At 39.3% G+C, this 26,289-nt stretch overlaps 1 protein-coding gene across 1 annotated transcript; it reads right to left on the reverse strand.

Moving 5' to 3' along the window:
* Positions 1 to 1,708: 1,708 nt before the first annotated feature.
* LOC137259876 (perlucin-like) lies at positions 1,709 to 22,425 on the reverse strand. The gene is made up of 4 exons (XM_067797508.1): positions 22,178 to 22,425; positions 9,350 to 9,429; positions 4,000 to 4,093; positions 1,709 to 2,011 (listed from the first exon to the last, which is right to left on the reverse strand). Exons 1-4 carry the CDS (start codon positions 22,245 to 22,247, stop codon positions 1,791 to 1,793), a joined length of 465 nt encoding a protein of 154 aa, XP_067653609.1. The 5' UTR covers positions 22,248 to 22,425; the 3' UTR covers positions 1,709 to 1,790.
* Positions 22,426 to 26,289: the final 3,864 nt, after the last annotated feature.

Genomic DNA, 26,289 nt, shown 5'->3' on the forward strand with positions numbered 1-26,289 from the left:
AGACTGTCAACTGAAGAATTTCTCCTTAGAGCGGTATCTTACACCAGTGTTCACTCTTGCACTTGTCCGAGGATTTACAGATTTCAAGTCCCTTTTCCACGTTATATACCAGGATCATTAAAGAAAGGTATAGTCTACCATATTTTCACAGTTATATAAATATAATGCAAACATGTTACTAAAGGATAAATGGGTTATTTGGAAATGGTTGTAATTTGATACGTAAGTGCCACTGAGTTAAACGTGGCCATCATCACGATTTACAGCAGCATTTCATTTCACTACTTTACTTGTCACTGTTTTCTGTAATCAGAAATACATATGCTTTTCGATCAATACCACATTTGGTAACAATTGCATACTTGACTGATTGGGATTGTTAAAATTTCAAATTATATTATGAAAAGAAAGCATTTGAAACATACAAACTTGATATAGTTAAATATTAATCAAAATTGAAAGGAGCTTCAGAAGTAAGACGATCTAGAATTGTCAAACTTGTGACTTTATATATGACAATGCACAATAATATACATTGGAATGTTTAATGAAATTAGAGAATTATTGAAACAGCAGCTTTATGTACTTTTACGTCCAATTTCAATTTCCATTTCAGAAGCAGCACGGAAGAACCCAGCGTGCACGAAGGAAAGAACTGGAAAGACTAATAAAACTGCGACAAACGTACAATAAACAACTCCATCATCAAAAACTGTGTTCCACAGGAGATATCGCTTGTATGAGATCGTGTGTCAGCTCCTGGGAGATATCGTTTTGACAGTAGACTTTGTACAGTGCCCTGTCAATGAACTTGATGACGTCACAATGCTATGGCATCTTTGCACTGCAAGTCTAATGGTAATACAGTTTTGAGAGTTGTACATTTTCATTGAAAACTAATGAAGCATGATTTTTGATGATGCATAGAATCTCATTTCATTACATATTATTACAAAAGAGAGAATTAAAGTTAAGAAGATACATTTATTTATTTTGTTTTCTGTTTTCAACCGCATAGATTCAACTATTTATGACATACACACATTTTAGTACTATAGAATTGCATATCTTAAGACAATTCGTAGATATTTGTTAAAGTTCTATTTTTTGTAAGATATATAATGATATGTGAACACATGTTCCGTTTCATAAACGTTTATTTTTTTAAACAATCTTGTTCAGAAACATTTGAATTTAACTTACAGTTGGTAACAGCGTTTTAAAGTGTTTTACAGCATCTTTACAAATGCCTATTGTCACAATCACAAATGATGGATGGTAGAGAAAACCAAGATACGATTTCTTGGCCTTAATCAATGAAGAATCATATACTAGTATGTAGATTAAAAAGCCAGGATGATATGGTTGGCAAAAGGAAGACACAGTATTGGCTACAGACTGGCACGCCATCATTGGGCCAATGCTGGGCCAACGTTGATAATCAGCATTGGCCCAATTTTTTTTACAGCAGTGGCCCAATGCTGGCCCAATGCTGCCATGCTACCTGGGAGGTTCATCCTGCAGCAAGACTTATTTTCAAAAAGTGAACCTTTGAGGGAACATGGTTCAGAATATGCGCTTATTATACTACTTATATGGTAATTCCATATGCGGTGTGAATCATACCCAGTCACTCATCAGATATCATTTAGATACACAAGCGCCTCAATATAGACGGAACAAGACTAAGAAAAAAACAACACAAGACTAACATAATGAACGCTTTACTTCATCTTCTGTTCCAGGATTACATACAATCTCTTGGGGGTGATTTGTGGAAAACAAACATCTTAAAGTTCCTTTTCACAAATAAAGTTTGATGGACTTTGACAGACAAAGTCATTCCAGAGATAATTTCCAAAATCCCGTCTTATCTCCAGACAGTGTTCATTACTTCCGGCATTATCAGGTTGTCCAGGAGCCCAGGCTGTGAACGTCATGCGACGTTGTCCTTCCCATCGCCATTTACCCTCTACGTTCAGGTCAGATGCACCAAGCCAGTAATTGACAGCTGGAAACAGGACAGTGGTGAGAAATCAGTTCATGGACACCAAGAAATGGGTGAAGTGATCTGGAAGCAGCATAAATCAAACATGATGTCACCTGTTTCAGCTGTCTAATATCGAAGAGTGAATGAGTTTAGTTTTACGCCGCATTCAGCAATATTCCAGTTATATGGAGGCGGTCTGTAAATAATCGAGTCGGGACCAGACAATCCAGTGATCAACTATATGAGCATTGATCTACGCAATTGGGAACTGATGACATGTGTCAACCAAGTCAGCGACCCTGACCACCCGATCCTGTTAGTCGCCTCTTTCGACAAACATAGTCGCCTTTTATGGCAAGCATGGCTTGCTGAAGGCGTATTCTACCCCGTGACCATCACGTGTAATTAATACAGGCGATGCATCAGGATTACACTGGTACTAGAACCATCAGAATTACCCAAAGTGTACGGTAAAGGTAAGCCCTGCAGTGAAGTGTTTGTGTTTATGAGTCGTTAATTGATTACATAAAATATACGTCATCACAAAGGCCTTCAGACACTAATTACAGAGCTCCAGATAATTTTTCATGCAACTGAGTATTTACTCTCATGTCTGTTTTTGCATGAGTAATTGCATATGTTGAGGAGTAACTAGCATTTTGTGTACTGCCACTAATTTAAAGAATTGAGTACATTTACACAGTGTTTCTAATCCTTATTGGGTCTATGTTATTTAGGTCTATGTTTTTAGAAATTCTTGTATTGCCAAATAGTTGGAGGACATTTTCAAACACTCAGCATGGAAGTCACGTGACTACTACAGTAAACTCTGGAGAGTGACAACGGCCATAATAGTATAGTAAAGGCCAAAATATTGATTTTCACTTATTTCACTTTAAATAGCTGAACTGATTAACATAGTAAGAATTTAGTTAATATTTCCACAATTTCACTGTTTCAAATGCACCATTTTACTATCATATTAATAAGTAGTAATGGTTAAAAGTTTATTTCCATTTCATATTCTGAAATGCTGTATTTCATTGTTGATGTGCTGGTCATTTCATGTCAAACCTAAATGGGAAGGGAGATAATTTCATACAGGGTTGGCAGAAAGACCATGTGGTTTTGTGCTGCAAGCACATGTGGACCCAGACATGTCGCATGTGAGGTCTAAGGTAGTGGTAAGCCACATGTTATTCACTTATTAGACATGTTCATTGGGGAAATGTGTCTGTAAAGGCATCACCTTAACTTAATTTAGGTTTTATTGCTGTTTTGGACTTGACTTATTGAAATTGGCTTTGACTTCAGAATTTGTTCACAAGTGTTCTTTTGGCCTAAAGTTGGCGTTAAAGATGTTTGAAATATTAAGCTTGCATTTATGCAATGTAATTAAGTTACTGGTATCGCACATTTATTTATGAAAGTGTTCAACATTTTGTGCTGTAATCTACATTGTCCTAGGTATGTGATATGATGTCAAGATGTTGTAGCTCTGTGACTTTAGGGTATGTGATATGATGTCAAGATGTTGTAGCTCTGTGACTTTAGGGTATGTGATATGATGTCAAGATGTTGTAGCTCTGTGACTTTAGGGTATGTGATATGATGTCAAGATGTTGTAGCTCTGTGACTTTATTCTTTTTGTTTTGCTATAGTCAATCTAATGATCAAGAATAAGAATACTTTTTTTGTTATCAACAGTATATGTATATATAATCATCACTTTGCTGACGTTGTTATAGAGTTTACGCAAACCTGTTTAGTTAACTGAGTAAAGTACGTATGGTATTATAGAGCTATTGGGTTTTAGGTGATTCTTATGAGTTTTTGGTACTCCTGTATTTGTAAATAATTGAGTAAATGTGATTTTGTATTATCTGGAGCTCTGATAATTACACGGTGAGTCCAATATGAAATCATGTGACGGATTACTAAAATGTTGCAACACAAGTTCTTTGAAGGTCAAAGTGCATTTGAAGCAAAATGTCACAAAAGAATCTTACCTTTACCATGACGCATAGCGTATCCCTTGATAAAGGCATTCTCATATCTGTTTGATATTGTGGCAAGGTGGCTTTCCAAGTAACGACAGTAGCCCTGAAAAGGACACTCTATCCAAACAGAAAACGGATGAGGAAGTTCATTCAGTATCCTTATTACATCCTTATCCTTAATTATATGTGAACGATACAATTCTCTCAAGTCTCGAAATTGCACATATCTTTATCAGTGATTTGTACACGGCAGTTGAAATACTACTTTGCTGCAGTATCCTCAATATCATCATCCGGGTTTGACATTTAAAACGTCATGCCCAATGGATATGCTCTTGCGATGAAAACTTTTACTGATGAGCTCACCGGGTAGACACCCATTCTGACAACAATGTAGCCTCGACCACAACTATCAAAATAAGTGTTGCCGTGTAGGTTTTGAACACTAGGACTCCAGTGATTCATTAAAACACTTATCCTTTATGAACCCGTGAAGGTCCGGGTTTGAATAGGCTTTCAGCAACCCATACTTGCCATAAAAGGCGACTAGGCTTGTCGTAAGATGCTACTAAAGGAATCGGGTGACATGTATAACCGGTTCCCAGTTGCGCGTTTCGATGTTCATGCTGTTGATCACTGGATTGTCTGGTCCAAACTGGAATATTTACAGACAACCGTCATATACTAGCTGGAATATTGCTGAGTGCGGCGTAAAATATAGCAAACAAAACCGCAGGTTCACACTTGGTGTATGTGTTGCAGGTATTCCTGCGTGTGACCACGTGTACCGTGACGGTGTTCCTGAGTGGAAAGTCACCTACTTAATCACTATTATCAATTACGACTTGCCCAATACAGATAACTGAAACTTCGAGGGGAAAAAGTTCAAAACAGATCGATTACCTTGTGTGGAATGTAAACATTTGCTACACACATTGCTCCGTTGTCGGTGTTTACCGAACAGATTTCAATCACAAGCTTAAGTTTGTCTAGAACTGAGCTCTGACTCCAAAGTGAATAAGTGAGTGGGTGAGTCGCGGGATATTCGAAAAGAGCTAAAGCATTATGGGGTTTGCCAGAAGAGAGCGCCCTTGCATTAATTCTTCCATTTTTGTTGTAATCAAAATACGTAATCTTCTTTTGAACAAAGTGTATTGTACGTTCCCTAATGGCTGAGAGCTGTTATTACTGAGAGAAATGTTTTATTTATTTATTTATTTTTAGAGTTAGTGAGTGAGGTAATATTTAACGTCCCATCGGCAATATTTCAGCCATATCGTGACGAGAACATTTAACATTGAAATGGAACCTATGTACATCATAAAATCCGTCGTCAAATGACAGTAAACCAACTAGAATATCACAGTTACAATTTAAAACTAGTGTGGAAAGTTAAAACTAATATCACTATTTGGACAAGACAATATAAAATACGGGCTATATACCACCAACATCTAAAGGTAGATCACCATATACTGGGGACCATGCATATGGGGATTTACAGCACATTTGCTACTTGCATGGACCGTAGGTGGATTTAGCAGTAAGATCATCCCTTCAGCCGTTGGTAATTTAGGAAATCTATCCATACATTAATTCTACAATTAAAAATGTCGAAAGTTAAATTTTACTTTGAATTTTTGCGGACGACTTACGCACCCTCTCAGGAGGACAATAATTTTACCGTACTTTAACCCCCTTTGAGGGTACAGCCGCTAACAAGCACAGTAATGAATATAAACTTCCAATAATATAACATTTGTTAATTTACAAGTCATTTGACAAAACTACTTCTTTTAAGGATGCAATGATTAAATGAGAACTTACTTAGTATATTGTTAGAAAGATCCTTCATTGTTCGTGATTAGAAAGATGTGAAGACATGCTTCACCGTGAAGGGATACAAAACGGAGGAACTTCACCTTTAAGCAAATACTCATGTGTATATCTTGTATGGCCAATGCGACATCGTCGCATGACCACCCTTTCCAGCCTGGACTGACAACCCAAGTGGGTATAGTCAACATAAGGTTTTATTGCATGTCATTTATTAATACCTACTTGAATGTCCCACATCTTCTACATCAGATCACGGATATAAGATCTAATGCTAGTTTTGTAATCAGAGTATGGAATAAGAAGTGGCGTCACAGATTTGTTGAGTGCTGCCCTGGCTGCAAGATCGGCCATTGTGTTACCAGAAATGCCTACGTGAATGGGTAACCAGCAAAAGGCGATGTCGTATTGGCCAGAAGCAAGATCATTATACAATTCAATAATTAGGTTGCTTTTGCAGGAACCACCATATACAAATGAGCCAGTCAAGCTTCGACAAGTTATCTGTACAGGTGTAGAAGGGTAGCTTGATCACCTCCATACTTTGAATTAGACACTACTTTCAATATATAGATACAGGATAATTATATAGCGCACATATCCACGCACTAGTGCATGCTCAAGGCGCTGGTATTTTTCCCTCGATCACTGGATGTCAACCTCAACAGCACATCGCAGTTCAATCTCAACTCCCTGAGGAGTATACAACCGTTGCTGCCACTAGGCGCACCGAGTTTATTTGTGGCTCTCTCATCCTAACGAGGTACCCATTTGACAGCTGGGTGGAATGGGACTGTTATGATTGTATAATTGTAAGAGTTATGGGCTTTAGCGGTAATCAAATTATAGCCAGTCCGAGTTACCTTCCTTGTGTAAGTTTCCTGTTGTTATCCGATCATGTAATAAACTGTCTTGTACCCGCTGCCATCGTGGTCGGTCGTGTTTTTGAGAGCTCCGTGTCCACGGATTTACAGGGACACATAGTCACAGCACTTTGTCCAAGTTTACTGCACGTTACTGTACCCGCAGCTAGGTGTATGCACGTGTTCATGTGGCCACCATCAGGTCATATACCAACGGATTCGTGGGTTCTTTTAAGTGCACAGGGTTGTGTACTGTACACTAGGGGTTGTGACAACACTGAAAGAGTCTGCACACAAAACTGACTCCAAGGTTTTTACACCCTGTTACAGGTGGGCTCGATCCCGAAACCTCAGCCTTGCTGGATCACTAGCCTGGCGCTTTAGCTAGCTCGCCCACCGTGTCCGCAAGTGCCTTCAGACATTTAGTTTATAGGGATTTGATATGCGGAAGAAACGTTAAATGCATGTGGACAATCCGACCTAAGAACTTGGCCTCCTTGACAACTTTGATGGTAGTGCCATTTAAAAACAGTTCTGGGTCCTACGACAGAAATGTATGCAATTATTTTTTTATTTAGAAAATTTAAAGCCGTTTTCAAGACACCATTTATTTATTTTATTTAACACAACTGCAGCTGCCGTTCAATAGTATGCATATTCTTACCGCGACAAGAAATATGAATCTTCGATTGAATCATTTAAATCCTTGGATAAACTGTTGATCTTGATACAAAAGAAGGTGACAGACAAAATACTGCCCTGTGGAACACCCTGATCCTGACTGTAATAATCAGACAGGGTAGAACCCACGCGGACTTGAAATTGTCTGTCATTTTACAAGTTAGCTATAAATTAGGGCAAATGGCCTCGCAGTCCGAAGTTATGTAAATCTCTTAATATGCCATATTTCCATGTTCCCTGGTTCGTATCATATGCTTTTTCAAGATCGAAAAAAATATACGCAGTGTGTTATTTATTAACTAGCGCGTTTTTTTATTAATGATTCCAAACACACTAAGTGATAGACAGTACTTCTGTTTTAACGGAAACCACATTGGATATCTGTTATAAGGTTATTTGTTTCCAAGCACCAAACAAGTTATCTTGTGTTCCGTAGTTTTGCAAATACAGCTAGTTAGTGAATGGGTCGATAATTGGACGGATCCGTATGATCACGTCCAGGTTTAGGTATGGGTACTAATTTATTTTTAGAGAAATGTGGCGTGACATAGCGCCATCAAAGTACTTCCCCTATTCGTCCTTTAAAGGAGCTATCCATATGCATCTTTATTTGTAACTTCTTATGTCAACAGCTATCGAATACTTTGCAAAGCTATCCTTTTCACAAACGTCTTTCAGATTTAATACCCAAATGAAATGTTGCATCCGAATGTCTGTCCAGTGAACAGCTTGTTTGAAGAATGAAACATTTAAACTTTATTCTTGTTTATGTTAAAGTTGCTATTTCTTGGTAATTATCGTCTAAAAGTGTTAGAGTTTAGGTTGAAGCATTCCTACGATATTGAAGCACTTTTCAGTTCAAGTGCTGGATCTAGATTAATTCTTAGCCGCTACCCGGATTCTGCCTTCAACAACTGCATATCCAGTTGTGTGGTTTCAGGTAGGTCATGAAACCACGCCTTTGCAGTCCCGTCCAGGTAGAAGGGCAGAATGCTACAGGATCTGTAGTCAGAGTGCCCATGGAGGACGTTGAAGTTGGCAAAATCTGCCCACCAGTTTTCAGCATCCTGCTGTCCATTGTACTTGGGGAGGTGTACTTAAGCCATCGCTGTTGAGTGCTGCTGGGGGTTCTCAGACGATCTGGCAAAGCACTGTGATGTGATGTCTGACCTCGTCTCGTATGAGGATAAAGGTGGTGACGGTGTTGTCAACGTAGTGTTGTGTCAAACCATGGTGGTGATGTTGTGAGAGGGGACTCTGGTGTATGGTATCCTCGCAGTCACCTCTTGTAGTTTTCAGGGCTGGCTCCAGACATCGAGGATCGAACGTCTCCACCAGTTAAGACAGCTGGCTTGTGCTGGTTAGGGCAACCTTTAACTTTACTAGGGTAGATTTGGGGAATTAGATATTTGGAGCGAACCTTGACACAAGAAAGGAGAGAGCAGTGAGTTCCTTGGGATTTCTTTAAGAAAGTGTGCCAGATCCCAGGATTTTATAACCTACAGCTCTACCCGGTTGTCCTTATCAAGTTCCTCTGATTTTGGAGTTTGTGTGACACTGTACGTGGAAAAGAATATGTAGGTTTAATTGTTTGGGGTATTTTTTCCAAATATATCAAAAGAATGACGTCAGTAAATGAAGTGTTTAACATTCCACGTTTCACGTGACAGTCCAGTGCATTGCACCTTGCATTTTTCCAAACCAATTACTTCAGGTGGTTTGACACTTTGGAGCCAGCTACATGCACATATTTTTTTTTTTTTTTTTTTTTTTTTTTTTTGCATAAATACGAATGACTGAATTTTGTAAACTCCAGAAATTCCAGAAACTCCAGTAATTTTTACAATTCTGAACTCGCTCACAAGTGGCCAGAATATTCACCTTAATTCATACCGCTTGTCTTAGCTGGTTTGATAATTTTAAGCCCAGTGGGATACAGTTTTCATGATACTGAGAGAAGAATGCGCATATACACTTACAGCCGCCTCCGCAAACGAACCTTTGAAGGTGGAGAACCAGTAGCAGGACCTTCGGTGTTGATGAAATCCTAGCGGGCACCCTGAGAACAAACAATGTCAAGTATGAATAGAATCACCTGGGAGGGAGGTAGTACACCCGTGTAACAGGAAGCTGGCCACAAACTAATGGTCAAATATCCATGCGTGTACACGCTGACATTCCTGTGGTTGCTTGTGCACGTGCATTTCTGTAGGTATTTCTAATGATATATTTGATGGTGTATGTGTGTATATGGCCATATATGGTGGCATGAAGAGCTCAAGATAAAGTGCGCAATTGAGTATTGGGTTTACTCAAGGAAAATCACATTTACACAATTAATTACAAATACGCGAGTACAAAAATCTCATAAGAATCACCTAAAACCCAATAGCTCTATACTACCTTGCGTAGTTTACTCAGTTACTAAACAGGCTTCCGTATGATAACTTGTTCTGGCGGCCAAAATCTGTAACAACGTTAGCAAATGTTAAGTGATGATTATATATACATATACTATTATTGTCACTCTCTGAGTTTACTGTAGTGACTTCCACGTTGAGTGTTTGAAAATGGCCTTCAACTATTTGGCAATACAAGAATTTCTAATAACATAGACCTATTGAGAAGCATTTGTATTTATGTATTTAATAGTGTTAATTACCCAAAAAAGGATAAGAAACTCGGTAAAAGTACTCAATTCTTTAACCTAGTCGGAGTACACAAAATGCTAGTTACTCCTCAAAATATGCACTGGTCGATCTTTTTGTTGCGAGGGGCGATAACTCTCCTTTTAAAATGATATAAGCGACGGTCCAACTTCTCGCTTCAGGTCTGGTTCCCGAGTCAATGTGCGCAGCGACAACTTGCTACATGTAAAGACAGAACCCAGCTTGCGTGTTGCCGTGTTCACATTAACTGAAAAAAATATCGTTTACGACGAAAAGCCATTAACTGACGCATGTTTTGCTTTGATTTTTAGTTCAGAAAGGCTTCCGTTGTTTAATTTCCAAATGCAGTACGAATTGACACGATAGAGATAACAGGGAAAACGCCATGAAAAGTCGGTATATTGTCACGTCATTTCCTACGACAGAACACGAGACAGAGCAAGTCTCGGGTGTCGTAGCATCGGTGAAGTAATGAAAATTCTTTTTATATGTTATCAGCCCATATGTTGTTCCCAACGGTGATTCTTTAACTATTGCGACATTAAAATCTTACAAAGAGTTCCTATACAACCACCGACTCAATGTAAAACAAAACGGAGCTACACCTCCAGTGAACGAGCATCCCCTGGAAGTTCTTTATTGAGAATTTATGATTATTACACATCCCTGACAATTGACAAAATGCTGTATACAATATAACAGTTACTTGAAAACATATATATTACGTTTCAAGCAGCAGTTCCTCAGTCATCTGAATCCATTTTGTTTTTAAATTCTGACACTACCATATATTCTTATGTTTACATATACAAGTGCCATACAACTATTATTCAAGCAATTAGTCGATTGCATCAGAAACACCAGTCATCATAGCTTGAAATAAAATATTTCCTCCTTGAAAAATATGTCCACCAGTCAGTATTGTGTGTCATGTTATATGTGTGAATTTATTGGTTCATTTCTTACAAAAGTTTAACACCACCTAAAGCTCTTAATATAGTCATTTACAGAGAATTCTCTCAACGAACAACATATAATTCTGACTGCCCAAGCAGATGTGTATGATAGAAATATATTTCATATGTTTCTTGTTTTGGTAACATTAAGTGGACAAAATATTTCCCATGACAGACAATTTACAATCTAACTTTAACTATCTAACTTTCCGATTTTCATTCAACAGAATGACGATTTTATGGATATGGCAAGAAGCCAGCGAGATCCGGAGACAGAAACCAGCAATCAACCGTGACCAAGGAGTGTACCTACCAAGTGCCTGGGACTTATTGATAAATTAGTCTCATCTATCTGTGTACATTCTATCTATGTAATTCATGTATAGCCAATCTACCCGTGTACATCCTTATCTACTTGTGTTTGTACATCTTCAACCCCCATGTAAACATGCCCATCAACCCTCATGTAGTCATGTACATCATCCTTAATCCCCAATCATGTGTTATGTAAACATCATCCACCATTGGCTTCCATCCTTATCCCCAATCATGTACATCGTCCTTACCCCCTACCTGTGTTATGTAAACACATCCCATCATCTGTAATGTATTACCATTGGCTTCTATCATTGTTATCATAACTGTCGGGTTCCAATCAGCGCTTGTTTATACTGGCTTCCAGCTTTCGTTAATTCATTGCACTTGTTACTTTGTTATTGTTTTACCTGTACATATAAATATAGCTCTGTACCCCATTCTCAATGAAGGAGTAAGCATTAACTCCGAAACGTTGTGTTCTCATATAAGAAGTTGATATCCATAAAATCTTCATTCTTATGCATTTCACTTCTAAATGCCCTTCAAAGACTTCATTCAACAGTTCTTAAAGAAAATTTTAGGCTCTGCCTGTTTCTTAGGGATTAACACAGAAAATGTGTTTATTATCAAATATATTTTTTAGATGATATCTCATCGAACGTAACACCACAATTATTAGATGAAGATATGTTTATGCATTTATATATATTATTACAGATTTAACAGTACAATGACAATGACTGAATAAAGTCATGCACGTGTAATGTAATATAAAAGTACACACACACCAACATACAAAGAATCAGATGGAATTACAACATTGTACAGTGCAGATACAATGTAAAGTGGGAAAGAATATTGGCTTTATTTATATATTTGTGTTAGAACTTGAAAAATCAAATTAATGCAACAAAACATAAGAGCGAGCTCTAAAAATAAAATATGAGCTTTTCCATGACTATTATAATAATCTGATCATTGTGAAGACAAGATTTATGTTGACACTACGGGAAAATGTAAACCATTTGATGCTGACAACACTTACCAGTACCAGTATTATGTTAGATATTGAACATTATTATCAATATGAATGTATGTATTGTTTAGTTGTGTAATGACAATAGATTTTGGAAAGTGCCCTTGAATATGCACTTAACCTAGTGGTAGTTTTGCTTCTTCTGTGTCTAAAATTGTATATTTTATAAATTAATATTTTAATATTATTTCCTTTATTAAAACTTAAGAAATCAAAACATGTTTATACCCTTAATTCATGATAATTAAAATGCAATCATTGTAGAAATTTGCAATATCTTTATGTATTATTTGCCTATGCAGTGAATTTATATTTCATGCATCAAAAACCGTGACAGACATAAAAAGTAGAGTTTAGTTATGCCCATGTTTATCGCATTTCAAAGTTGGCTACATGTAGGCGATGATTGACATAATTCGTCCGCTACTGTTATTTTACGATTACTTGACCATTGTTTCTCACTTTCCTCTGTACCTGAATATCTGTGTTGTCCAAAATCCTAATCCCACCATGAACGACCCGATAAAATTTACATGAAAAGACTTTCAGTGTTTCACATTTCGCGAACCGCATCAGCTCCCCGCCGTTGTAGATTGCATGAATGCAGTCATTTCGGCCGTAATACTAAAATGATTTAAGTACATATACACTGAAAATACACTGCTGCGCAGTTTTAAATGTGTGGTACTGAGACATCTAATGCCAGACTTAAATAACCGACTGCAAAACGTCAACAAAACATGACCAGAAAACGATAAGCTGATTCCACCGCCTCGCTTCGAACTGCCATTTCGCGATTCATGCTTGCCATGTGTGTACTTATACTGATACAATGGGTATGTGTTATGGATTTTACAGGGCCCATAGCTTAACGTTGGCCGTATGTTATACTATGGGTGGGTTACCTGTACAAAAATTATGGATGCTTGTATAACACATCAATAAACAATCGTCCCCCACCACCCCAACCCTCTTCCACCCTTGTAATGGTAAAGAAACTTGTTAGCAAGCATTCAGTTTTGACTGTAATTGATAACGGTGACCTATGTAGTATTGGTTATATGTTTATACTGTAACTGACAATGGTGTGCTATGTTTATACTGTAACTGACAATGGTGTGCTATGTTTATACTGTAACTGACAATGGTGTGCTATGTGTTTACTGTAACTGACAATGGTGTACTATGTTTATACTGTAACTGACAATGGTGTGCTATGTTTATACTGTAACTGACAATGGTGTACTATGTGTTTACTGTAACTGACAATGGTGTACTATGTGTTTACTGTAACTGACAATGGTGTGCTATGTGTTTACTGTAGCTGACAATGGTGTACTATGTGTTTACTGTAACTGACAATGGTGTACTATGTGTTTACTGTAACTGACAATGGTGTACTATGTGTTTACTGTAACTGACAATGGTGTACTATGTGTTTACTGTAGCTGACAATGGTGTACTATGTGTTTACTGTAGCTGACAATGGTGTACTATGTGTTTACTGTAGCTGACAATGGTGTGCTATGTTTCTAAAATATTTTACTCAACTCAAGTCAATCGATGATATACTGATTTCTCTGTGCATTGAATTGAACAAATACACGGTATGAATAAAAACAGTCTAACCCTGGAATCATGGCTGTGTTAAGATGTGGAGATCGCCGGCTACTTCCCCCGATTTTAAGTATGAAGTATTTTAGAGATAGACGAAACACGACTTCAGATTGATGTAACAATATACCAGAAAACCTCTTTCCTTGTGTGGTAAGTGACGTTTATGGGAGTATGTCTCTGTACCAGCGGATGTAAGGACATTAATCTGCGTCACAGATGCATATTGTCAAAATACGGCTTATTCCTGAAGTTCTCATGAATATATATGTCAAATGCATGATCACCTATGCACGTTAGCCTGTGAGAACTCTAACTGAACAAAAGACGAATTGAATACTAGTACTCTAGTCTATACGCTTATGGGTATCTTTGGGTAAACAGCCGTAAAATCCTTCCTAAATTTCCAAGCCATGATAATATCATCTTTCCAAGTTGGGAAATGTTTGGAAATACGATATTTCCAAGTTTGGAATTTTTTGAAAATATGATATTTCCAAACTGTAAATTTTTTTAAATCACCTTTTTTTCATGTGATGGGGATCTTGTTTAGACGGTGGTTTGTTAAAAATACAGGCAAAATCATGTCCAGTCTTAACTTGTAAAACATCGAGGAATATATGAGGCTCGTCTCAAAAGTAGTCGGCTAGACGATCATGCAATTGCAACTTTTCCTACGTTTTATTTTTCTGCATATTATCTGTCAGCCTAAAGCAAATTGATTTTTGTCGCGTTCTAGTCTCACGACGCCCGTTCTATTTGACGTTTTACCTTGGTACCCCCCAAAACGCGAAACCTGCAATAAATGCATCGCAAACAAAATATGAAAGAAGCATTGTGTGTGTTGAGATGGGCGGAAGTTCTACAGAATCAAACGTAGACATATTGTAAACATTGCCAGGTTAAATATCTGGACACATTATATTTTATAAAAGATGAACGTGACCTTTAAAATCAGGCCTGTCAAAACATATACCAAGCAGTCAAACTCTTTTCAACGTGGACCATGATGGGAACAGTGTACTGGACATATTTTATATGATATTGTCTGAGTGTATACCATTATCCAAGAGGTACAATGACTGATCGTTTTTCGCTTTCTGCAGTTTTTAAAAGAAATATCATACCCCGTGATTTGTAATGCCTTAAACAATATCCCGTTACCCCCATTACCCGCATGTGTGAAAGTTTGGACATGGCTTTGCTAATAATTCCTTCAGATTCAAATGGAAGCTTTTCTAACATTGGACTTCGAGATTATAGTTAGCCCGACTACGTTTTGAACGCCTTTTGTATGTTCATTTCACATGGGGAATTTATAGGACACACTGTTTGTCCTGGATCAGTCCAGCTTCAACGTATCTTCCAGATGGCTGCCGAATCATATTTAGGAAGGCGCTGAATAAGAAATTCTGAGCATGTTAACCTATTTGTATTACACATTTCAATATTTTGCAGGAGAAAAATCAATGATGTTCACGTCTTGATAATGGCAAAATGTCCAGTTGAGGTTTGGTTTACATATTTTCCACACTGTTTCTTTCATCTGGTTAGCTTCATTAATGGCCAAGGTCCATTTTTAGATCTGACGAATGCCCAGAAGGCAGCAAGGAATGACGTGGGTGAGCTATTGTTCAACTTCAGGATGGGAAGACAAGTTTGTGTATGCAAGAGAGCTTCACATTTTCCAGGTTGCCACAATACACACACAACATGCTGGTCAGCAAGTGGCATGCCTTTGTTTGAATGTGGTTTAAGATAACATCATTTTGAGAGATTAAGACTGGACTAACCACATTTCCTGAATGACCAGAGGACAAACCGAAGCTGACAAATTTCACGGTTTCGATGGGGTCGGAAGAACATAGCTTCATGTACCACAAGAGGTCGCAGAACGTCAATGCAAGGAATGTTTCAACTCTTCCAGGGCATAGCCGTCTCCATAAAGCTGCTCTCTGCATGCACTGGTTTGATGTGGTTGAAAACAGTATCAGCTTCACAAATTAAGACTGGGGTTTCATCAATTTTCTCCAATGAACCGTGAAATTGTCTTGACTGCACATATCAATGATATAGACAAGGATTCAAGCGAAGCTGAATCTCTATGCTCAGCTATGTTTTGGGATGGGATCAGAGGCGTTTGGAGAAGACATCCCATGTCCTACAATGGGTCACGATGACAAGTGCATGTTTGCTAACTTCACGTTTGCTAATGTACGATTTATCAACTTCTTGGTGCTGGCGTGGCTCCAGGCTCATACCAGCTGACGTTGTGAAGGCCACATATTGACCATACTGATCGCCCTGTCTCGTTGCACCTGCTTAAATCTTGGCATATTTATGGTGGTTTAACGGTTACTGCATACCTGCAGTACTTTTGACACAGTCATGCAACGTCTTTCACATTTTGACAAAATCCACGATTCTGCAATCCCTGCTTTTGGGATTATGTTACGTTTTTTACCATGTACGCGAATGGTTTCTGCGTGAGTTTAAACCCGTACCAACGTGTTTGGTTATGTTATTTTGATACAATTACTTTAAATGGATAGTTTCGTTTGCCCTGTAGTTAACTGATTGAGATTTGATTTCTATGTTCATGCTGTTGATCACTCGATTAGCTGGTCCAGACTCGATTATTTACAGACCGCCGACATATAGCTGGAATAACTGGCGTAAAACTAAGCACATTCACTCACTCACTGCATATTGTGGCCAAGAACCATTAGTATACATTAGTATCTGATGCAGGCTTGGTCCATGAACTACTGCCTTCTCACATAGGACTCTAAAGAAAGTTGTCATATGATCAATATGCGTTGATTTCCATGTTAACCACCTAGTATACCTTTATACTGAACGGTGCTCAGGTAATGGCGTGACCAGCCGATTGATAGAACTGGGCCCATTTCAGCACCCGTCTTGGTGAAGTCAGGGTCAAACTGGTGTGTTGTCAACAACCAACAATCCATTCTTCCACCGACTCAGGGTCTCAACGCACGGCAAACAGTGTTACACAATTAATAGTCTGAGTGAGTGAGTGAGTTAAAATTTATCGTCACATCAGCAGTATTTCAGCCATATCGTGACGTACATGATAATTAATGGCATATAGTAAAAACCTGTGACCGAAGTACAGTAAAACTAACTAGAATACCACAGAGAAAAATGTAAAACTAGTGATTGGATCTAAGACAGTTTAACTATCGAGAACAATACAGTGGGCATACAAAGGGGCTGTAGATCGGCAACAACTGAAGATAGATCACCACACAAGGGGCCATGGGGACTTACAATACTTTTGCTACCTGCATGGACACTAGCTGGATTTACACCATCCCTTCAGCAAGTAGCTTTATGCAGAGAATTAAAATGACAAAAATACAAGATATGCTTGACTGTGATTCTTTCATCACAAGGGATACAAAACGGAGGATCCTCACCTTTTAACATGTGCACATGAGTATATGACGTATCCACACCTTTTAGTATATATTCGTGCGTGTATCATGTGTGGCCAATGCGACATCGTCGCAGGAGGACCTCTTCAAATCTGGACTGACAACCCAAGTACCTATAATCACAAGTAATATATTTATACCTACTTGAGTGTCCCACTTCTTCTGCATCAGATCACGGATATAAAATCTAATGGTAGCTTTATATTCAGTGTAAGGAATAAGAAGTGGTGTCACGGATTTGTTGAGTGCTGGGAGGTCAGCCAGTGTGTTACATGGCTGGTTAACTAACAGAAGACGATGTCGCATTGGTCAGTAGCAAGATCATTATATAATTGAACAATGTCTATTAAAAGTGGATGTTTACAAGAAAGATTTTTAATAGGCAAGAAGGAGAATCTGAAAATATAGTGAGTCAAAAAAAGGAACTACACATCCTTTCTTCAGGGCGCCATAAAAGAACAAGAGATGGTAATATGGTTACATTGTTATTATTACATTGTAATCTGTGTGATGTACTCGTCACATGGACAGTGCCACAATCACTACCATGAGGCTACTCCGCCGTTCCAAAACATGGGAATACAGAATGTCCAGTCAATTTCGAAATTTCTCAGTTCAGTATTGTGGATAGCCGCGCAATCACCACTTCCAAACACCGTCTCCTCATCGACTGCCTGATGTTTGTGAACACGTGGTTGGGGATTCTGCGCCATTGCTCTTGCAAGGCAGCGCCAAATTCCTGCAAATTCTGATGTTGGTTCTTAAGACCACGAAGGCCTCTCCAAAGTGCATCCCAAACGTGTTCTATTGGATTGAGGTCAGGGGACCTCAATGGCCAGTCCATGACGTTGATTCCAGCGTTTTGAAGGAAATGTCGTGTCAACATGCGGCCGAGCATTATTATGCTGGAACTACATGTAGACCTGAGCCATGACAGGAACGAGTTCAGGGGTGAGCGAGCACCTGGTCGCGGTAAGCAGCAGCTGTGAGGTTTCCACGGATGACCAGAAGTCGGGAACGGTTGTTCCCACAGAAAACACCCCACACCATGCAACTTCCGCTCCCGAATCTGTCACCTTCCTGTACACAACATTGGGCGGACTGTCACGACGTCCTCTTCAGACTGTATGCCTCCCGTCCGCGAATCTGAGGGTAAACCTGGATTCGTGCTAAAGATTCCAGTCTCTTCTAAGTCCATCGGAGGTTACGTTGGTCCCACAGCAGACGTCGACGTTGATGAAACGGCGTCAATAATGGCCTGTCGAGAATGGAGATTGACAGCCCGCAACCGATTTCGAATGGTGTGTGAAGACAGTCGACCTCTAAACATTTCAGCCCTGGTTCGTGTAGCCGGCAGAAATCTGTCAATGGTCTGTGAGGACAGTCGACCTCTAAACATCTCAGCACTGGTTCGTGTAGCCGGCAGAAATCTATCTATCTATTTCCTATTTGACTCAGTATCTTATATATTGTTTATGTTTAGGATGTCTTTGAATATATTTGAGAGCCATTGATATGACGTTTGCTTCTGCAGTAAAAATACATCTGGTATTCTAGTAGATATTGTCCTGGATCCAATGACAGTGCCACAAGATACTGCACCACCGTCCTTGGACCCATCTGGAAATAAGGATTTCTGATTGCTATATTTAGATTATAATTGATTATTTTTTTGTTCATATTGCAATTCATTAGTTTCTGATTTGTTAAATGTAGTTAATGTTAGGTCGGCCTGTGGCCTAACCAACTGCCAAGGAGGATAAGGAAAAAATCTGGAAGGGGCTCTATATTCGAGGTCAATGCAGCAGCAATGAAAGGCTTAATTCTGAGCCCAAGAGGCGGAACAAGAGAAGACTTTTTGTCATACAAATCCTCATAGACAGGATTGAAGACACAGTTATATGCGGGTTAGATTCATTAGAGTATAGTTTTGTGATATGTTGTAAAGATAATTTTATACGGCGTTGTGTAAGAGATGCTTCATCTGGCTCGACGTAAAGGAGAGTTTCTAAAGGATTCTAGGCAAAGTTTTAGACCTTGGTGGTGGACAGAATCTAATAGTTTTAGGTTGCTCTTACAGGATCCACCATAGACGATGGAGCCATAATCAAGTTTAGAACGGAGTGCTCGATATAGATGGAGAAGGGAAGCTTGATCACCTCCCCATTTAGAATTAGTTTTTGATTTAGAACATTTAAAGCCGTTTTCAAAACACTTTTTATTGATTTTGTTTAAATACAACTGCGGCTGCCGTTCAATAGTATGCATATTTTACCACGACAAAAAATATCAAAATCATCCACAAATAACGATCCATCAATTGAATCGTTTAATACTTTCGATAAACTATTTATCTTGGTACTGAAAAGTGTGACAGACAAAAAATTGTGATATAGAAAGAGGTAAACGACCCCTCAAACCAAAATCATGTAAATCCTTTAAAATGCCATGCTTCAAGGTGGTGTCATACGCGTTCTCAAGATCAAAGAATATCGATGCCGCATGTTGTTTATTCACTGTTGCATGTTTAACAAATGATTCTTATGGTTCCAAATGATTATTGGTACTACGATTTTTCCTGAAACCAAACTGAATATTTGTTAAAACGTTATTGGTTTCAAGATATGATGTTAATATATTATTTACGATTCTTTGCAATTCGAAGGATCAGTATGATCTCTTCCAGGTTTTGGAATGGTGACTACAATGGCATTACGCCAGGGAGGTGGGAAATTCCCAGAAGTCCATATTGAATGAAAAATATTTAGCCACGTTTCCAGACATGATCTGGGCAAATGTTTCAGGAGCTGATAGGAGATATCGTCAGCCCCCATTGCTGTAGTGAAAATACTTCATTATAGTCTTCACCGCTGTCTGAGTTAAAATTTAGTCTATTCTTCTCTTGTTGTTTCAGATGATGAGCAGACGTCTTAGAGCCTTGGAATCATGTTCCACACCTTAAACATTGGGGTGCGTGAATTTAGGGGATGATGTAAATCCAGCTAGGGTCCATGCAGTTAGCAAAGGTACTGTAAGTCCCCATGGTCCCTAGGTTGGTTTTCTACCTTCAGTTGTTGGCAATCTATAGCCTGGTTTTATGTTGTATTGTCCGAATAGTGATATTACTTTTAACTTTCCACACTAGTGTTAATCCCATTTGTGATATTCTAGTTGTTTTACTGTCCCTCGTTGACAGGTTTTTATAGCATCCATATATTTCATTTCAGTATTAAACGTTCTCGTCACGATATTATTCTGATGTTTCAATTTGATGATTTTTGTTGTATCTGCCACTCAGTGCAAGATTTTGACGACGTTACATGGTTATCACTGCAATTTGCACATTTAGGATCTTTATTGCAGGCAGGATCATGGTGATCTTCACAGCACCGTTGACAACGTTGAGCATTACGACAGGATGTAGAACTGTGTCCAAACTTTTGACAGTTACAACACCGGAATGGATTCGGGATATATACCTCCACTCCGATATTGAAATAAACAGCTTTTGTGGATTTAGGCACAGTACTTAACGCACATGTAAACAGGTAGGGGCTGCTTTGTTCGGTAGTACCATTCTGTTTCTTGACAGAAAAGGGCTTCACTGAAATAACATTTTGACGTTTCAGTTCATAAACTAATTCCTCTTCAGACATGTCCGCTAAGCACCGAGCTCTGTCTCTCACAATGCCTCTGCTAGAATTCAGCGTTTTGTGTGGCGAGACGACAACATTAATATTTGCAAACTTGTGTTGTTATAGTAAATTAATTGACTGTTGCCGACTCAAACACTCCACAAGAAGCAAACCCCTACGGAGACGTGAAACATTTTTACGTCTCCACATATAGACTGAATTGTTTTTGATATCACAGACGGATTGAGTTTAAGTGGTTCTCCATTTGTAGATGCAATGACGATAAACTTAGACCAAGTTTCTTTTTGCTATGAAACTGGAACACCTTCATGACTTGAAAGATGATCAGCCTCTAGACGTCTCTTTTTGTCATTTCTACTTGAACCAGAATTCGTGAGAGACATGACGGATATAGTAAAGTTCAACACCACTGCTCCCCACCCGCCACCGAGTGTCAACAAGGACAATGTTTTATTGCAGCGGATATCCGGCATGCAAACACTAGGGATACAGAGGTGTTACACTCCGATAAATGCGACAGAAGTACCTATATTTGTCTACCAAATATAATGGTATGCTGGTACGGCTTTAACAAAAACTTGGAGTCATACAGAATTTAGAGGTCGTCATCACCGAATTGCCCCATGAGCTACCTCCTTCTGGTAATTTAATATATGGATGAATTTTACATTTCAAATCAAAAGGACCAATACCCGATAAGTTAAATGTGCAAGAATATATTCAATGCACAGGGCATGGCATGACCAGCCGATTGATAGAACCGGGCCAGTTCTACCACCCGTCCAAGTGAAGTCACGGACAAAGTGGTGTATTGGGCAACAGGGGCCTCGAACCGTGTTCAACCACCAGGATCCCCTTCTCCGCCGACACAGGGCCGTAACCCACGACAAACGGGTTGGTAGACCAAATATTCCCCCGGGTCCACAGCGCGGGTGTTGGCGAGCTCTTAGTGTAACGCAGCACCCACCACGAGGAGGTGGCTCACTACGGGTGCCTAAATAGTCTGACACTGATTGTAATATACTAAACGTGGATGTCCTGGTTACCGAGAATTTATGTGGTTAAGACTTATACGGAAATTGCAAGAAAATAGTTACCTGCGAACGTGGTGGCCACAAAGCACAGCAGGACAGTCAGGAGTTTGAGCTGCATGACAGTTGACTTCATCTCAGCTGCATACAACGCCGTGTACAGGGGAAGGAACAACGCGGATTTTATGCCTGGGTGCAGAGATTGGTAGATCCGGGACAAAGTCAGCTGTTACAGAAACATGCATGGATCTAACACGACATTTGAAATATCCATTGTAGGAAGGTGTCAACAATCGCAACACATGTAATCCGTTTTCTAGCTGGACAACAGACTTCATGATGCGTAACGAAAGGCGTTCTCACTGAGTGCTCCACCAGTGTGATAGCGTCAGGAAAGAACTGAGTGTGTAGATTCTTATCACATCACCATGCTGGTGTTTGGCAAATTTATGTTGATGGTCTCACCAAAACCGACATGGTAAATCAAGCAGTCTTTAAACTCAACTACCTCTCTGCCAGATAATATACAGACTGTTGTCATATAACTGGAATATTGCTAAGAGTGTTGTAAAACTAACTTTTACTGGCTCATTCACTCACTCACTCACTCTACCATTCAAAGATGTTTTGATTACTGAAAAAGTACCATTACAAAATGTGACGGATTACAGAAATAGCATCACTTTTAATATTCAGTTACTCAGAATATTTTCTGGAGCTTTGTTTATTGACCAAGCATGGCTTCTGTTAGCCTCACATAATACCTCCACGTTTCATTCAGTGAGTGATTGAGTTCATATTTATCGTCACATCGGCAATATTGCCATATCGTGACGAGAACAATTTAATTCATACCAATATTAAAATCAATAAATTGAAAACGTAAAAACCTGTCATCGAATGGCAGTAAAAAACTAGACTATCAGAGATATGAACATAAAACTAGCATTGAAAGCTAAAGCATTGCAATTTAAGAGAGCAATACTATACAAAAAACCGACTATAGATCGCAAACAACCGAAAATAGATCACCATGCTAGGGTTCATGGGGACTTACAGTACCTTTGCTACCTGCATGGACCCCAGTTTCTCTAACCAAATGCAGATTTCATAATTGGTGAAATTCATGTTTATATCCTTTCTTACATTCTCGCGGCATGACACTGACATCCCTCCTTACATTCTAGCCACAAGACACTGACATTCATTCATACATTCTCGCCACAAGACACTTACATCCCTCCTTACATTCTCGCCACAAGACACTGACATCCTTTCTTAAATTCTAGGAATCAAGACACTGACATCCCTCCTTACATTCTTGCCATAAGACACCGACATCATTTCTTACATTCTCGCCTCAAAAGATTGACAGCCTTACATTCTCGTCACAAGACACTGACGCCATTCCTATCACAACAAACTTACATCCTTCCTTACATTCTTGCCCCAAGGCATTGACATCTCTCATTACATTCCTGCTACCAGACATTCACATCCCTTCTTAAATTCTCTTCATAAGACATTGGCATCCTACATTCTCTCCACAAGACAACGACGTCATTCCTATCATAAGACACTGACATCCCTCCTTACATTCTCGCCACAAGACGTTGACATCCCTCCTTACATTCTCGCCACAAGACACTGCCATCCCTCCTTACAATCTCGTCATGACACAATGACATCCTTCCTTACAATTCTCGTCGCAAGAGACTAGATATCCATCCTTACATTCTCGCCACGAGACTTTGACCTCCTTCCTTACATTCTCACCCAAAGAAATTTATATCCTTTCTTACATTCTCGCGGCATGACACTGACATCCCTCCTTACATTCTAGCCACAAGACACTGACATTCATTCATACATTCTCGCCACAAGACACTTACATCCCTCCTTACATTCTCGCCACAAGACACTGACATCCTTTCTTAAATTCTAGGAATCAAGACACTGACATCCCTCCTTACATTCTTGCCATTAGACACCGACATCATTTCTTACATTCTCGCCTCAAAAGATTGACAGCCTTACATTCTCGTCACAAGACACTGACGCCATTCCTATCACAACAAACTTACATCCTTCCTTACATTCTTGCCCCAAGGCATTGACATCTCTCATTACATTCCTGCTACCAGACATTCACATCCCTTCTTACGTTCTCTTCACAAGACATTGGCATCCTTACATTCTCTCCACAAGACAACGACGTCATTCCTATCATAAGACACTGACATCCCTCCTTACATTCTCGCCACAGGACATTGACATCCCTTCTTACATTCTCGTCACATGACAATGACGTCCTACCCGACACAAGACACTTACATCCCTTCTTATATTCTCGTCACAAGACACTGATATCCCTCCTTTCATTCTCGCCACAAAACATTGACATCCTTACATTTTCGTCACATGACACTGACGTCATTCCTATCACAAGACACTGACATCCTTCCTTACATCCTTTCCACAAGACATTGACATCCTTTCTTACATTCTAGCCACAAGACGTTGACGTCCCACCTTACATTCTCGTCACAAGACATTGGCATCCCTCCTTACATTCTCGCCACAAGACATTGACATCCCTCCTTACATTCTCGCCACAAGACATTGACATCCCTCCTTACATTCTCGCCACAAGACACTGCCATCCCTCCTTACAATCTCGTCATGACACAGTGACATCCTTCCTTAACATTCTCGTCGCAAGAGACTAGATATCCATCCTTACATTCTCGCCACGAGACTTTGACCTCCTTCCTTACATTCTCACCCAAAGAAATTTATATCTTTCTTACATTCTCGCGGCATGACACTGACATCCCTCCTTACATTCTCGTCACAGGGCATTGACATCCCTGCATACATTCTCGTCGTAACACTGAAATCAGTCTTTGCATTCTCTCCACATTGACATCACGCCTTATATTCTTTTGACAAGACATTGACATCCCTCCTTACATTCTCGTCATAAAACATTGACATCCTTCCTTACAATCTTGTCATAAGACATTGGCATCCTCACATTCTCGTAATAAGACACTGCTATCCGTCCTTACATTCTCGTCACAGGGCACTGACATCCTTGCATACATTCTCTTCACAAGACACTGAAATCACTCTTTGCATTCTCGCAACAAGACATTGACATCCCTCCTTAAATCTCGTCACAATACATTGGCATCCTCACATTCTCTTCACAAGACACTGCCAACCCTCCTTACATTCTCTTTACAAAACATTGGGATCCTCACATTCTCGCCACAAGACACTGCCATCCCTCCTTACATTCTCGTCATAAAACATTGACATCCTTCCTTACAATCTCGTCACAAGACATTGGCATCCTCACATTCTCGTCACAAGACACTGCTAGCCCTCCTTACATTCTGGTCACAAGACATTGACATTTCTCCTTACCATAACGTCACAGGACATTGGCATCCTCACATTCTCATCACAAGATACTGCCATCCGTCCTTACATAATCGTCACAAGACACTGCCATCCCTCCTTACATTTTCTTTACAAGACACTGATATACTTCCTTACATTCTCGTCACAAGGCACTGACATCCCTACATACATTCTCTTCACAAGACACTGAAATCCCTCTTTGCATTCTCACAACATGACATTGACATCCCTCCTTACATTCTCGTCATAAAACATTGACATCCTTCCTTACATTATCGTCACAAGACACTGCCATCCCTCCTTACATTTTATTTTCATTATAAGACACTGAAGTCCCTCCTAACCACAAGACATTGACATCCCTTCTTACATTCTCGACACAAGACACTAACGTCCTTCCTGTCACAAGACTTTGACACCCCTCCTTTCATTCTTGTCACAAGACATTGACATCCTTACATTCTCGTATTAAGACACTGTCATCTCTCCTTACATTCTCATCATAAGACGCTGACATTCTTCCTCACATTCCTGCCACAAGACATTCACATCACTCTATATTCTCGCCACTAAACACTTATATCTCGCCTTACATTCTCACTAAATGACATCCACATTCCTCCTTACATTCTCACTAAATGACATCCTTACGCCACATCACATTCATATCGCTCTTTACATTCTTGCATTAAGCCACACATATGATGTGACAATCACATCTCTATTTATACTGGACTCACTTAGGTGTA

Source organism: Haliotis asinina, chromosome 13 (assembly GCF_037392515.1).
Source record: "Haliotis asinina isolate JCU_RB_2024 chromosome 13, JCU_Hal_asi_v2, whole genome shotgun sequence".
Lineage (NCBI taxonomy): Eukaryota > Metazoa > Mollusca > Gastropoda > Lepetellida > Haliotidae > Haliotis > Haliotis asinina.

Bases quoted from the DNA above. Each gene is read 5' to 3' on its own strand.
- LOC137259876 (XM_067797508.1), bottom strand. From the start codon at position 22,247: ATGAAGTCAACTGTCATGCAGCTCAAACTCCTGACTGTCCTGCTGTGC. The intron at 9,430-22,177 runs GTAACTATTTTC...GTTTGTTCTCAG, and splicing joins TGTGGCCACCACGTTCGCAG to GGTGCCCGCTAGGATTTCAT. The intron at 2,012-3,999 runs GTAAGATTCTTT...TCCTGTTTCCAG, and splicing joins CGCTATGCGTCATGGTAAAG to CTGTCAATTACTGGCTTGGT.